Genomic DNA, 16,556 nt, shown 5'->3' on the forward strand with positions numbered 1-16,556 from the left:
GGGCAATGAGCATTGTCTTGTTTATATCTAAATGTCTCTATGCCTCATCATTACCTCATTGATGGAGTTTTAACATGAGGTGACTTTGACCATTGACTAACGTCTAGATGTCATCTTCCAACAGGAAATCCATTTTATTTGACTTTTTTCTCACTCAGAGCGGAGTGGTGACATGTCCATCACTCCTCAGCCAGTCAGCTCCATCAATCTTCCACACCATCCAATAGAACAGCACCTCTTAATGCTGTGGCATTAAGAGACTGGGGATGGCTCAAACAGAGACCCAGTCATGTAACCTGATGACAGGGGATGTTCTGTGTTGGTCCAGTGCTGGCCTGGGTTGAATGTCATGCTTTATGTTATTTGTCTCCTCCTCAATCTCTTTCCCTTACCAACCCTGCCAAGCTCTTCCCATCCTCCCATGCCCCTTTCTGCATGCTCTCAGCTGAAATTCACACTGCCCTGCCCTAAGGTCCTCCCCATACCCTACAACTAATTCACCTTACTCTACATATCATACCCATTCATCTAGGCCTAGGGCCTCCCTAACCCCTACGACTAATTCACCTTACTCTACATCTCATACCCATTCATCTAGGCCTAGGCCTTCCCTAACCCCTACGACTAATGCATCCTACTCTCTACATCTCTTACCCATTCATCTAGGCCTTCCCTAACCCCTACGACTAATGCATCCTACTCTCTACATCTCTTACCCATTCATCTAGGCCTTCCCTAACCCCTACAACTAATGCATCCTACTCTCTACATCTCTTACCCATTCATCTAGCTAACCGTCCCCACCCAGACCTCACAACGACATGGCCAAAACCTCATATACTACCTACCTACCTCACCAAAATCTCTTGTACTTCTCCATACCAGGCCCAATCCCCACTCTAACTCCATTTACTAATGTACTGTATATAGTACATATACTATTCCATATACCACTACCCCACTCTTTAAACCATTTATTTCACTCCCTAGGGTGTGGGGGGAATTTCCATTATACCCGAGCACAGGTATAATGACTCAAGGGGCTTAAATTATATACTACCTATCTGTTGTTTATCTTTGTTGGTATGCATTTTAGCGGCTCCCCTGCCTTGTAGAGCACCTTTTGTTTTTACTGCATGGCTTTCAATGTGGTTGTTTCCTTTGCCAGCTTTTCTTCTCGCTCGTTTGGTTCCCTTGGCTTTGCTTATGGATCTTAAAGTAATAACGATCTAATAGCAAGACGACGGATGTTTATTTATTTTTTCTTTTCTCCCCCCTACGCAGCCCTCTTCCTCTCTAGAGACTCAGGATGTAAGAATACCTTAATATGAGCTTTTGCACACAAACACTCTCTCTGCCATGTACCTATAGAGGACTGAGAGTAGCTGTGGGGCACTTTGATGGGATGAGGGAGGGACGTAACACAACTGATGTGTGAATATCATGTAAGGATATTGTTAAAATAGGTTTGGGAATAAGTGGGAGGGAATAACAAGCTTTTCTAGACCTTGGACAGGGGTTTGAACATCCAATGAATACAGTTGATTCTGCTGACTATGACATATCATAGACATGGTATACCGGCTATTTTGTTGTTCCTCAGACCTGGCTAATGTATATTTTCTCTTTGAAAGGGTGTGTGTCTTGGGTGAAGGGGGTGGAGGTGACTATTTGATGTGTGGGTGTGTGCAAGTTGGAGTGTGTGAGTAGGATGTAGTGGATGGTCAAAGCAGCATAGCACAGGTATCGTCAACACATGCTCCTCAAACCATTCCAATGCATTTCTAGAGACATGGGGGTATTTGGATGTGTCAGTGCTTGGCTAAGGATTTTCCATCATGTCCAGTCCCACTATGGTGAAATGGCCTAGCCGACAGTGTAGAGGCATTCTTACATGATTGGACAGACTACAGTCCCAGTCCCACCCTTGAAAGCGGAGCAAATCTCCTGTTGCCTCCAATGTCCAATAGAGACTACTTTGGGCCAGGACACTCACCCTCATATCGCTTCAGACAGTGAAAGGGAAGGGGGAGGGAGGGTGTGGAGAGAGGGTGAGTGGGTGGATGGGTGAGACTGAGACCAAGGTATCACTCCACCCCAAGAATATGAATAACTGTTCTACATATATTTATTTTAGGATAGGAAAAGTGGTAGAGCAGAGCCCCCCGACCCCAAAAAGAAAGCCTCTTTTAGGTCCATCAGTACCTCCCTGGCCTCCAGCATCAAGAGACGTAGGTCGTCCAAAGACACGGTAAGGAGATGAAGAAGGGAACATCATCTTCCCTTACTCTTCCCTCTCTTCTCTCTTTTTCTCTACCTCTGTCTCCTCTTCTCTTCTCTCACAATCTCTCCCTCTTTTTCCTGTCTTTTCTACCACCATTCCCATCTCTTAATTGCCAGAGAGCCCCATTCCTCTCACCCATCCTACATGGCTCAGTAGCAGCCATGGCCACATGTCTGTCAGTCTGCCATCGATCAGCCATCCAACCAGACGCCATCTGTAGGCAGACAGGATGCAGGATGCTAGGCAGCAGTGCAGGATGCAGAGCAGGTCAGGGGTTGGAGCTGGTGTGCTGGCTGTGGGTAGAGCAAATGCAGGGCCAGGCTGGGCTGGCTTCGTGGGATTAGAGGGTGTAGTACTGGAGGAGGGGCAACGCAGCAGTCTGTCTTGCTTGTTTGGGCTGCTCTTCCTTCCTGCCAATGATATGGACGTGGTTTTGACCAATTTGTCTCTTGGTGATTTTGTAATTGTGTTTGTCTCTTGTTCCTTTGATTGCCTGATCCTTCTGTTCAATCCATCTTTTATACACTTAAATCCTGCACTTCTTCTCGTTTTGTTTCAGTCGTTGTTGGGTTTTGATTTCAAAGCATGCGCCAACGTCCTGCCATTTGCCAAAGTCAGTCAACCGTTCTGGAAACAAACTAACATGTCGATTTTTACCAACAGACCATCTATTTCAGGGTTTTCCTCATGGAGTTATGTTATTAGATCTAGTCTGTCTACTTTTGATTTGTCATGTTTACTTTGTCATGTTTGTAACCATATTGTCTGACGAAAGGATTTATTTCAATGTCCTTGTGGTGTCTATTTTGCATGCTTTTTAGGGTCTATTTCTAGGTGGTGAATGCAGGTGGTTCTATTTTGTCTTCCTCTCTTTGCCGCCTTTCTCGGCTTGAGATTCTTTGAAACATCACGCTTTTATTGTATAAGCAGCTTAGACCCACTGTGAAAAGAACTCAGGCCTTATCTACCTCTCTTTCTATGGGGGCCTTGCTGCAGTACAATAAGAGTGTGACGCTCTCTCATTTCCTCCACAGTCCAGTTGGAAGGGCCTGCTCATTGCTGGTGAGGAGGCTCCTCCACAGTGGCCTGACAATCCAGTGACCTGCAACATTTTCTGTCCTGCTGTTCACCCAGACATAGCTGGCTGATGACCAAATCTGAGTTAACCAGCTATGGTCAATTCGGATTTAGCTTAGAGTTTCACAGTAGATATCAAAGCCTTTTGTTTTTCCTTGACTACTTACTGGCCCAATCAAACATGTCGAAAAGGTCTCTCTTGGTCTGTGTTTCTGTTTGATTTCTCTCTCTTTTCCCCTTGGTCTTATATCTAGTATCTCTGACATTTATATTGATGTTACTTGTTTGATCCAAATCAATACTTACTCTCTCTTGGAGTTTTTTCTATAGACTTGGTCTCAACTATTGGAATGGAGAAGATGGAATGACCATTGTTGCTGTTTGTGGGAGGGTTGGGATGGTGGTTTGGGAGTTATCATGCTCTTACGTACATCCATGGTGAAAAAGAGAGACCACATAGGTTATAATAAGATTATAACCAAAGATGTACCATCCTCAGTCTTTGACTATTATTTTGATTTTATATAAGTGTTCTTCTTTTATATTAATGGTTATTAATGGACTTTTGAGTGTCAGTGTCCCTCACCCACATGCCACACTGCTCCTCTCTCCCTCCCTCTACAAGCATGTGAATTAATGTTATTGTTGTCAGTAGTAGTAGTACTAGAAGTAGTAGTTGCAGTAGAAATAGTAGTCGTAGCAGTAAGATATATTATTTTAGTAGTAGTAATTGTAGTAGTTCAAAAGTCATTGTGGTAGTGGCCATAAGTAGTGATGTATCGAAGTGTCTCGCTTTTGCTGGTCCACCTTCGGCCAGTAGGGGGTGATCTAAATGATACCACTAACAGCAGGCCTCGAAGTAGGTCCACATGTGGACATCTAAACAGGGGCCTATACGCCTTGTGATGATGCAACTCTTAGATCTAAGTGATAAGTCCTTTGTAACTATTAGTAAAAAATCATCAGTATTTTTAATTTGTATTACCCTATGATGATGTTGACCCTTGACTTAGTGTGGTAGTTGCATCATAACAACTTATATAGCTCAATATGCTTGAATGCTTGAAGAAAAGCATCAACAGATTAAAATGAGAGACACAATCACCAACACCTAAAATAATCGTTTGAATTTGCTGATTTGCGAAATTGACAGGTATCAGAAATTACATTTGGGATTTTTGTGAAGATGGATGGAGGTACACGGTGGATTATGATTGGCTTGTACTGAAGTGTCCCTGTTCTGAAAAGGAAGACCTCTTAAAGTACAAAAACATGTTTAAGCCATTTGTCTTATCACAGTTTGAAAAAGTGTTGTGAATTAGGTTTCTCCAACTTTTATACTATAAATCAGAATCCATGGCAAAGTAAGTTGGATTTTGATTTGACATGCTGGAAACAACGCTGATGAAAACAGCATGTCTCGTAGAGAGCATGATTCAGCACAGTGGTATGGTATGGAATTATAGGAAGGCAACAAACTTCACAAAAAACAATCCCTATATTTTGCAAGATCAGTTAATGGCCATATTTGCAATGGATAAGGAACAATCCACAGCAATTGCAGTGGTTAGTGATACTGCTACTTTGTCAATTGCTAAAGGAACCATCCTTACCATTTTCAAGTATGTTACCTGCCATGAAGCTCATGACAAAATACACAATCAATGACATTAGGTTACACAATCCCAAAGTCACAGTTGCCATAGTAACTGAGCACCTGCATGGAGCTGGGTATGTTGCTACCCAGCACTGTAGATGCCCATTAAAACCAACCACTCTGCTTCTCAGGAGGAGTGCAGTGAAATATGGACTGGAAGTAAGAGTCCAACTGGATAGCGATGTGAACCAGCCAAGATTGCACTGGGGCTTAATCATAATTCATATTTTTCTCTCAGCTTAGCTGCTAAAAATAAAACCCGGTCTGCATGCAAATGACTGTGGGTAAATCAAGCTGTCTTATTTTATCCAAGGGGGTAAATGATTGCCAAGTCAGTCATGTAGGGTTGAGATTACCTTTGGCTGATTCAAATGTGCTCTACCCTCTGGGCCTTACCTCCACTCCACTGTAGTCATATGATAACCCTCCTCAGGCAGAGCAAGCAACTAGCACATGTAGACTCCTGGCTGCACTGTACTAATCTGAGGACACAACAATGGAAGCAAAATGTTTCCACCTTTCCTAACCACACTGCCTTTCGGGGGTTATAAAACACCTCTGCTTTGACTGAAATGGAGCAGAGGTGTTATTTTCTATAGCAGTTTTGTTTAGGGATTTTGTAGGGGACTGACTATGGCTCTGTTGTTCTCATGTTCTCTCCATCTCTGCAGCAGTACCCACCCACCGACATCACGGGCCAGCTCAACTTGTCCGACCCATCTGTCAGCACAGTGGTGTGAGAGGGACAGAAGGAGAGAGAGAGGGGGGGGGTGAACGGAGAGAGCCTTCCCCCAGATCGCTGCATTGTTGGATCCATCACTGCTGAAGCTTTTTGTCCCATTGGCTTTGCAGTGGAGAAATGGAGCCTACGTCTAAGAAAGGACTCCCCTGATCATATTCTCTGATCATGGCACCTGTTACAGCTGTCTGGCATTAGTTAGCTCTAGGGTTCTGAGCTTACTGACACATACTTATCTGTTTTCTCTATTCATGCTCAATTTATGCTTAAAACAGTCCAATCTTTGTCTAATTTACTTACTGCAGACATAGTGATGCTGGATACTACTACTATTTAATATATCTACATGATACATTTTACTGTTTTAAAAATCTTGTTTAGTTAGATTACTTAAGTATACAAACAAGTTAAGTTCTGTACATATCATTTAACTTACAAGGAGGGACTATAACACGCATTATTATTTCACAGTATTTAACAGCAGGACGTCGCAGGTAGTTTAACGGTGAAGGGTTAGTTAGGCCAGTAACCGAAAGGTCGCTGGTTTGAATCCTCAAGCTGACTAGGTGAAAAATCTGTCGATGGTCCTTGAGCAAGGCACTTAAGCCTAATTGCTCCTGTAAGTTGCTCTGGATAAGAGCCTCTGCTAAATGACTAAAATGTGAACAGCATAATAGGTACACTTTGCTGGATAACAACTACAGCATTTTATTAAGAAATACTTATTTTAACTCCATGTTTAAACATTTTAGATATGTCTTTGTTAAATTGGACATGTTTAAATAGTGAGATATTAACTTTTGTGACAATGTAATCCTTAAAAGCAGCAATTCTAAAGATGGAAGCATGCATGTATTGTAAATGCATAGATGCAACTGAATATGTATGTAACTAATGTCCATGGTGTTAATATTGCTGCTGCTGTTTGTTGGAATACTTCATGGCACTTTACAACACACTTAAAACCATTTTCTAATCACTCACAGTTTTCTGAGATACAAAAATGGTGAACTTTTACATTGTATTCTTTGCCCCTTAATCATTTTATAACTGTCTGCCAAATGCATGCTTGTATATATTATATCCAGCCAGTATTATCCTTTGGTGCCGCTTGAAAACATTCTGCCTGTAACGTAATGTTCACATTTACCTGTATTTGGTCCAATGAGGTCCTTACACCTTTGATATTGGGAAAGTGGCAATGCTCTATTCTTATTTGAAAGGGATTTTTAGTCACGAATCTAATCAAAACTACAGGAAATACTCTCAAAGGGGTGCACATTTTTGCTTTTGCCCTAGCACTACACACCTGATTTAAATAACCAACTCATCATAAGCCTTTGATTGGTGGAATCATGTGTGTAGTCCTAGGGCAAAAACAAAAATGTGAATCCTTTTGGGTCCCCAGGACCAGGATGAAGAGAAACATTCTCTAAGTCATTGTTTTCTGCCATATGTTTGGAAACCCCCCTCTATCTTCCTCTTCGCTGTCCTCGGTCTTTCTCATCGCCAGTGTCAAGGGGTTGCATCAAAGGGCCAGGTTTTTCACCCAACCAGCACTTGGTTTTTCATGCAAAACCTCCCTGTGCACGGCAGTCTATCTTCAATTTGGTCTTTGAGATCTTTTACATGAAAGGAACCCATGTGAATTGATAACTCAGCTTAACTTGCAGTCTTGGTGCTGTGCGGTTAGGCACCGTTATCTTGGTTAAATGCAAAACGGGCCATTTCCCAGGCTCTGATGTTGAGAAACAAAGACAAAGTGTGGCATGTTGAAACAAAGACTACAGTACCATTCTGGCACGGCAATGCACAGCATTTTAACCTGAGGGCTTCTCCATACTGTTCCCATCAACAAGGCTGATTTGAAATATGATTATGTATTCAGTATGCAAGTACATACACATGTATATGAATAAGAGTAGAAAACAGCTCACAAGAGAGATCATGGTCTAATTGTTATAGTATGATCCACAGCACAAAATGGTTAAATCAACGTTGTTTCAACGTAATTTGTCAACGTATTGTGATGTGGAATCTAAGTGGAAAATACATTGGATTTGAAAAAGTTATCAACTGTTGTTTTGAGGGTGACATTTCAACCACAGAATTATGTCATCATTGTAACAAATTTTCCACATAGTCAATCTTGAATAAAATATGTTGAATTTGAAACAACATCAGATCTTCAATGTTATATCCATGTCAGAAAAAAAACAACAGGCTGGGCTGTACCTGGTACTGGAGAGTTGATGCAGCTACCCGTTGGTCCAGGGTTTTAACCAAGCCCAGTCCTGCTTAGCTTTGATATTTTCCACTGACTACTACCAATATGCTATGGTGAGAATGATTGTTGAGAGATCTCTTAATAGCTAAATAGATTCACTGTTGCAATCAAAGTAATTCCAAAGGTCATATAAGCAATGTACCCCCCCCCCCCCCCCCAAAACAAAAAGAAATTCCGGCACTGAGCAAATTTCAGGTTTGCTGAGCTCAAACTTGAATGTTGTGAAAATTCTGTGCAACTTCCAGTACGCGTTTACTGTGAACACTGAGGCTGTACCCGCTTTAAGTTACAGTTTTAACAGTAGCCAAGTAGGCTACTGTGGCTATTTGATCATAATGCTGGCCTACCAGAGTGGCCTACCATCAAAAACAATGAAGAAATACATCTCATAATATTTTAACATGGAAATAGCTGTTCTATCATTCAGCCTACAGTAGCAGCCAATATGTGGTGGTCAATGTAGGCCTACATTCCATGCAGGGCTTGACATTAACCTGTTTATCCTCTTGTCCTTCAGAAAAGGAGGTGACTGAAAATGTTTTTGTGTTGTTTGATGTAACAAAAGAAAATGTGTTATTATTTCCATACCATTATTACAGAGAATCAGACAAATTATGCTACCCTCTGCTTATTGGCTACTTAGCTTATTCAAGCCTGTCTCAATATACAAAACTGCCCCTTTAAGACAAAAAAAGCTCTTTACCTGACTGGCTTTTCAAAGATGTCTAGGAATGTGCACGTTTTGTGCTCTTGCAGGAAGCAATCACTCCCCTATTGCTGACTACAAATGATCTATAACTGGGCTAATAACTCACTAACTAGCAAAGGATATGAACAAAATGTGCACAAGTGGCTACATGCAGCTCTTGCTTTGATCTCAAAACAAGTGCATCTACTCAAGACCACAGCTGTAAACACAGTCCAGTTCAAAGTAAACGGCACAGATCCATATATGCCAATGGTCTATTTGTATATAGGCCTACTACAGCTCTGATTGGTTATGCCGCATGGGTCTGTGTAGTGTACGGGCTTAGTCGTGTGAAATAGAATCCTACTCCGATGAGGTCTGCCTACAACAAAATCTCTTGCATAGTTCGTTTTTTTTTCAGGATGTTGCATTAAAAGTGGCTAATATTGCGTTGATTTGACCACAATTGGCACAGTGAAGGCAAATGTTGATAGTGTTAACTAACAGGGAAACTCTAGACAAACTGGATATTGAATTGTGTTTAGTTGTCAACACAACCAAATATCAACATTTGAAGGAGATGTATCTTCTGCTTTGGTATTCCCATCTGTGCCACTGACATAGTTTGGCTTGAATTCCAGTTTGCCTACAAATAAAAAATGCATTTGTTGGATTCATGTCCCCTTCTCAACCAAACTTTAAATAAAGTTTGATTTGATTTAGTCCCATTCTTTAAATTCAATTTTAGTTTTATATGGATACAAACTGGAATTAAAGACAAACTACTGGCACAAAATATACATATTTTTCAAATGTTGATATTTGGTTGTGTTGACCAAACACAATTCAATAACACTTTAGCAATACAGCAAATAGCCTAAAGTTAACACTATCTTACAAACGAATATAACAGTATTTATTCAATGTTAAAATTAGTAACACACCAATGGCCACATTTTGAGGTTACTGTACTATAAATGTCTTATGTCATCATAGAAAGTGTGCATGTTCAAGATGATAGCATGCAAAGGTTGCAGGTCTGTGGAGAGCTTCACAATTGCTATAATAACGTGCAGAATCTCGAACAGCATTGATCAGTGCCACCATTTTTTATGTAATCTCAATTGCAATCCAGGTCATTTGGTTGTGCTATTACATGAAGCGCAGTGATAACACATTATATTGTTGTATAAATACAGATTATCTGACATTGTTTTTCCATTCGAATTTGGTTGGGCTTTTAGATGGTTGAAAGCATAGTAATAACACTTTTGGAATTCAACACATTTCTGGCTGTCTTTTTGAGTGGCTCTCAAACAAATATTACCCAAATGTCATACAAACAGAAAAAAAGTAATTCATAATTGTATGAATTTGTTTGGTGACAAAGTTTTTGATGAAACACATACATTGTAGTACTTCACTGGAGAAACAGTTAACACATTTGTTAATATATAGCACTAAAACAGCATTTAATTTATGAATGTGAAATTTGATCATTTAAATAGTTGCTTCTAGTCATGTTCTCATTCTGGCCAATGCATGCTTAAGTGTTTATCAGTATTGTTTTTTGGTTCTTGAATGCTTATTGATATTGACCATACAGATTATGTTTAGTTTTCTGAAATGCATACTTTGACTGCAATGTAAATAGAATTTGGTTTGTTTTTGATGAGGATGAGGAGATTGACATTCTAGTACCACAAGTGCAATACAATGTCACGCACACAAACACACACTCAAACACTGTATACATTTTGAAGTTTTACCTCCTCAATTACGAAGATGATATAAAAAGATTTTCAATTCAATTATCTTGTTTGTATAGATGCACTTGTAAATAAAATCTACCTATTGCCAAATGCAATCAGAGATGCTTTTGTTTATGCAGCGTAGCCTACTACACACATTGCAATCTAAATTTTCTGCCGACACTCAAAGGGTGCACTTGGGTTAGTTCGCTTGGCACTTCGGATGAGCGTAGAGACATGATACAGTATGTTATGTTCTGTTAATTTAGTGTGAACCCAATCCAAACGGAGCACGGGCGAGCTAAATCAGGCAAGCTCATTTTCAGTGGCCGCAGTTGGGGCCTAGGACAGAAGAATGCTGACGTGCATGCTCAGGTAGAATATTTCCAAGTGGGTGTAGCTTAAGTTTTGTGCCTGTTTTTTTTCAGAAGAGACAGGGGTCATGAATTGTGTTTCTAGTTAGGCATATGGCACAATTTTAGAGCGAATACATGTGATACCACCAGATTCCACCGTCCACACCTGTTTGCAGGTGAACCTCATCACCTGAATTCTGTAGTTTGTAAGGTAAGAAGTTTTACTTTACTTTCATACACCCAAGTACTTCTCTGCAGCTGCCACCACAACATCTATTTTCTGTGATTTACATTCCATTTCTGCGGTACAGTTGATAACCATGGCTATGAACGCTAAGAAACCAACCTTACTGAAGCACATTATTTCTATCACTCTTTATTGGACTTGGCCTACACACAGGGAGACTCAGGATCCCTCGCCCTGGCCCTTCTCTCTTCACTGCCTCAGCATGTGACACCTTCTGTACAACTCTGATCCTGGCAACCTCAACCTGCCTTTCTCTTACCGGACATCTCTGATCTCCAGCACCATGCGTGTCCCTACAGTTAACAACACACAAATATTTTCCACCGATACTACACATTCCTTTGTCTCATGCCCTCCTGCACACTTCTCACATTTGGAATCTCCCTCCTACACACTGCAGCACATGACTATAAGTTTGACACCTATAACACTGTAATAGGTTCGGGACAAAAGCTCTCAAGGGATAACAGACACATACTAACTTGACTTTGTCGGTTAAAAAGACTGCATCAAAACTCAGCAGGACAGACAGTGTCTTCTCTGTTTCACCACACTCTCCACCGGGTCTGCGTCACACCAAACGGCGGGCATCACAGACAACCGGAATCTTCCATTGCAGTTGATCCTCCTCAACACTTAACGCCACTGCAGTTACTGTATTACTCCTTTCAACGGCACTCCGCTCCGGAGAGCAAAGCAAGTCACAGTTGTTGTCCCTAGGTACATGGTGCAGAGCGCCCGCTCCCTCTGGACGGAAGAAACAAACAAAAAAATACTTCTAGTTATTTTCACCGTGTAACAAAAACGCTGGGAGTCAGGAAGCAGGTGCGGTTGGAGAGTTTAATAGAACACAAACAATAAACAATTCAAAAACAGGAGTAGCGTCGGGACATGGAAACAGAGTCAATAACGCCTGATGGGAAATAACAACCGTGATATATATATATATATATATATGGGGAGTAATCAGGAAGATGATAGAGTCCAGTTGTGCCTGAACATGAGGCGCAGGTATGCGTAATGGAGGTTGCCAGGTGTGCGTAGTAATGGGTTGCCTGGACCGGTGGTTAGTTGACCAGCGACGTCGAGCACCGGAAAGGGGGAGCGGGAGTAGACAGTACCCCCCCCACCCCGTCACGCACTGCTCCAGCCGCAAGACGGCGCTGGCCTAGAGGACAGCCCCGAGGGTGAGGAGAGGGCTGGTTCGGACGGCGAAGGTGGAATTCTCGGATGATGTTAGGATCTAGAATGTTGTCCGCCGGAACCCAACACCGCTCCTCTGGACCATACCCCTCCCAGTTCAACAGGTACTGAAGCCGACCCCCATGACGTCTGGAGTCCAGAAGGGATCTGACAGCATATGTGGGAACTCCCTCGATGTCCAGAGGAGGTGGAAGGGGTGTCGTGGGGGATGGCCTCAGCCAGGGGACCAGGAACCATTGGCCTGAGGAGAGAAACATGAAAGGAAGGTGAGATCCGGTAGATAGTGGGAAGCTGTAACCTATAAGTCACCTCGTTGACTCTCCGGAGGACCTTGAACGGCCCGGGCTCAGCTTCTTGCAGGTGGAGTGGGATGTTCCTGGTGGACAGCCAGATGCAATTACCAGGATGGAACACGGGCGCCTCACTGTGGTGGCGATCCACCTGCTCCTTCTGGTGACGGACGGTCTGCTGGAGCCTCACATGAGCATCACTCCAAACTTCCTCTGCACGCCGGAACCATTCGTCCACCGCATGGGCTTTGGTCTGGCTCAGAGTCCACGGAGTCAGGGCTGGCTGATAACCCAGGACAGACTGAAAGAGAGTAAGCCCGGTGGAGGAGTGAAGTAATGTATTCTGTGCGTATTCCACCCAGGGAAGGAATCGGGCCAACTCCCCCTGCCGGTCCTGGCAGTGACTCCTCAGGAACCTCCCCAGCTCCTGGTTCATCCTCTCCACCTGCCCGTTGGACTGAGGCCGGTACCCGGAAGTGAGGCTGACCATGACCCCCAGTTTCTCCATGAAAGCCCTCCATACCCGTGACGTGATTTGGGGGCCAGGGTCGGAGACAATGTCCTCCAGAAGGCCATAGTGCCAGAAGACCTGCTGGAACAGTGCCTCAGCGACCTGGAGAGAGGTAGGGAGACCAGAAAGAGGAATAAACCGGCATGATTTTGAGAAGAGGGGGGAGATTGGTGACAAAAATCAATCGATAGATGTGACCAGGGACTCTGAGGCAGGGGAAGGGGAAGGAGTCTCCCTGCTGGAGAATGCAGGAGGGATTTAGTTTGGGCACATACTGAACATGAGTTGACATAGTGAGCCATATCCTGCGCCAAGGTGGGCAACCAGTATTTATTGGAGATGGAGTGAATTGTGGGGGTAGTACCTGGATGTCCAGTGGTTGACCATCAAGTGCTTGAACCGGAAATGGAGAGGAGAGCGGGTATGAGGGGATGTTCAGAGACGAGACAAGGGCCTGGTCAATAAAATTCCCCTGTGGCACCAGAGTCCACTAGAGCAGTAGATACCACAGATAAGGAACAGGTTGATAGTGAAATGGGTACAAGAAATGGTTTGGTGGAAAGTGATGATGGTGGAATAATCACGCCAAGCCAAGAAGACAGATAATCACGGAACCGTCCCTTTGCTCTTGTGGACCCTGGGTTGGGATGTATCGGACACCACTGAAGCTGGAGCCCCAGCTGTCTCCGATGGTGTCGCTCGGCAACGGGAAGGCACATGGCCCCTACCTCTATAGGTTCAGGCTCTGAATGGTCAATGTAAGAGGGAGAGAGGTGATGCCGACGCTCCCGAAGAAGGTTATTCAGACGGATGGCCATCACGATAAGTGCGGCAAAGGAGAGGGTGTCATCTCAGCACGCCAACTCTGTCTGGACCTCTTCGCACAATCCTCTTCTGAATAGGGTGCGGAGCACCGGCTCATTCCATTCGCTGGATGCTACCACTGTACATAAGGCGAGGGCATACTCCACAGCGGTCTGGCCTTCCTGCCGCAGTTGAAGTAAGCGCTCGCTTCCATCTCTGCCTCGGGTGGATGGCCGAAGACCTCCCTGAACAGAGCCAAGCTCCTCCTCTCTCCCAGACGGCCGTAGCCCACTCCAACGCCCATCAAGTCAGCAGGGATATAACCGTGACAACCTTGGACCTCTCGGTGGTGGGAGCTCCCATCAGATGAGTGCAATAGAGGGAGCACTGGAGTAGGAAGCCACAGCATTTTGATGGAGTCCCGTCTTATTGACCTGGACAGACTGCTGGTGGATGGGCTGGGATATTGGCTCGCTAGGTCGACTGGTGGTAGATAATCCTCCGCCCGAGGGAGGTGATACCCCTTGTGTAACGTTGAGACGCTGCAGAACGCAGAGGACCTCTTCCAGTTGAGCCAGCTGGTCGTGATGTTGGCGAAGTAGGTTTCCCTGTTCGCTGACCATCTGGGAGAAGCCTTGATCAACGCTGCTTCCATAATATTGAGGCGCTATTTTGTAACGTAGATGCTGGGTGTGCATAGTGATGGGTTGCAAGGACCTGTGGTTAGTAGACCAGCGACGTCGAGCGCCGGAGCGGGGAGAGGGAGTAGACGTGACACACCAACTCAACAGACCCAAATTCTTCTCCATCCTACCTGACACCACATACGGATCAGCCAAAAGGCAAAGATACATTTACTCCCCAAAAAACGTATTCCCACTGGGCCAGAGTCATTTTGTCATATTTTCCTATCTTACCACTCTTCAGACACGTCAACCTCCACACTTTGCAGCTCCCGAATCTGCTCCTCAATTTTTTTAAATGTCATCCTCTATCTCTTCAACTCTTTCAAACTCCATGTCACTCTCATCAGTTTTACGTTCTGAGCTACGAAAGTATGATTTTCCATTTTCTACTTGACACCCAACATCTTCTCTTTCCCCAGGGTTTTTCCCTTTTCCCTCGACCCTGCCGCCATCTTCCTCTTGTCAGTTTCGCCTTCCGAACTACAGTAGCATGATTTCCCATTTTTGTATTTCTCTCTCAACATCCTCTCTTGTCCCAGGATCGTTTTCCTTTGTATCTTCAATTTTTCCTCTTTCTTCCTCAAGTTTTCTTCTGAGCTACTGAACTACAGTTTTCCATTTTTGTTCTTGACACCTATCAACCTCCCGTCCACGTCCTCCATATTCGAAGCCCCCAGGACTCAACTTTCTCCGTCACGGTCAACACTGCCCTTCCGTGATCAGCCCATTGTGTTTAGCATAACATTAAATAATCTGGTAATCTGTTCTTTTTTTAATTCAACCTTTATTTAATGACATCCTACGAAATGCTAGCGGCCATGACTGAATTCAAACATGATTTGGTTTTGGGGTGAGGTTTGATGTGCGTGTCTCTGCGCGTGTGTGTTCTCAGGTGGGAAGAGTTAGACAAATTGACCCTGGGCATTATGATTAGGTCATTTGGCTGGGGGACATCATGAGGCATGACATGTCCGTGCAGCTGCACTCTGAATCGATGATTACTTCGGTGCTGCCAGCTGTGTTGATGTGGGCAGGGTTAAAATAAACCCAACCCACATAAAACTCTTACGGTACCCTTCATTGCGTGACATACAATTTTTTCCTATTATCTCACAAATCTCAATTTTATATGAGACTTGACTTTATGACCAAAATTATCATATTTACACTTTGTAGTCAATTTTGACACTAGAATACATTTTTCTGACTAATATCGATGCCACATAGGCCATTTACGAAATGAGAAGTTGCTTTTTAGGGGCAGTCGCACTTTAAGAAAAATACTGTATGTTGAAGGTATTCACCCGCAGGCTTGTGTGCCATTCCTGTACAGACTAGCCTACTTCTCTTGTATTAAAGGTAGACTCAGCGATATGGCGAAGATGCAGAAAGTACTTGTTAAGTACCGGTACTTGTGCAATTCTTCAGGGGATTAATCACTGATGTTCCCATGTAGGCATGAGCCCAAGGGATGGAGGGGATGTAAACACATCAGACGGCTCGTAGAGAACATTATGAGAGATGACATTGGGTTAAAATCATGGGCAAAACAGGACAATCCCTGTTTAGGTCATTAAAATTGTTTGACTACTATCATACTATCTTGTATGGTGTCTTATTGTCCATCAAAAAAGTGAGGGCAAATCAAAACATTGTCATTATCGCAATTGTTGTGGAATAAAGTTGCCATGTAGGCTTAGTTTATAATGCCAACCCTACTCCACCATCTTGATTTACTACAAAGGTCAGAGATGCACCTTGCACAGCCAAATCAAATTAGTTTTTATTTTCACAACAGTCTATGACTAAGGTGGCTGGAGTCTTTGACAATTTTTAGGGCCTTCCTCTGACACCGCTATCATGACACTAAGCGAGACCCAAATGCAGACACAGGAGGCAGATGGTTGGAGTTTAAGATGTTTAATAAATCCAAAGGGAATAGGCAAGAGAATGGTCGTGGACAGGCAAAAGGTCAT

The 16,556-nt window shown here is 43.4% G+C and overlaps 1 protein-coding gene across 10 annotated transcripts in view; it reads left to right on the forward strand.

Moving 5' to 3' along the window:
- Positions 1 to 8,198, forward strand: part of grin1a (glutamate receptor, ionotropic, N-methyl D-aspartate 1a) — a 35,766-nt gene extending 27,568 nt beyond the window's left edge. For 5 of the 10 annotated variants that reach the window (XM_029709295.1, XM_029709296.1, XM_029709297.1 and 2 more), the window contains 3 exons: positions 1,285 to 1,311; positions 2,138 to 2,251; positions 5,690 to 8,198. In XM_029709295.1, the coding sequence (XP_029565155.1) occupies positions 1,285 to 1,311; positions 2,138 to 2,251; positions 5,690 to 5,758 (210 nt within the window). In that variant the 3' untranslated portion in view covers positions 5,759 to 8,198. The remainder of the gene's footprint in view (positions 1 to 1,284; positions 1,312 to 2,137; positions 2,252 to 5,689) is intronic. The other 5 variants (XM_029709303.1, XM_029709304.1, XM_029709305.1 and 2 more) reach the window with 2 other exon arrangements.
- The last annotated feature ends 8,358 nt before the right edge of the window (positions 8,199 to 16,556 follow it).

This window comes from Salmo trutta, chromosome 23 (genome assembly GCF_901001165.1).
Source record: "Salmo trutta chromosome 23, fSalTru1.1, whole genome shotgun sequence".
Lineage (NCBI taxonomy): Eukaryota > Metazoa > Chordata > Actinopteri > Salmoniformes > Salmonidae > Salmo > Salmo trutta.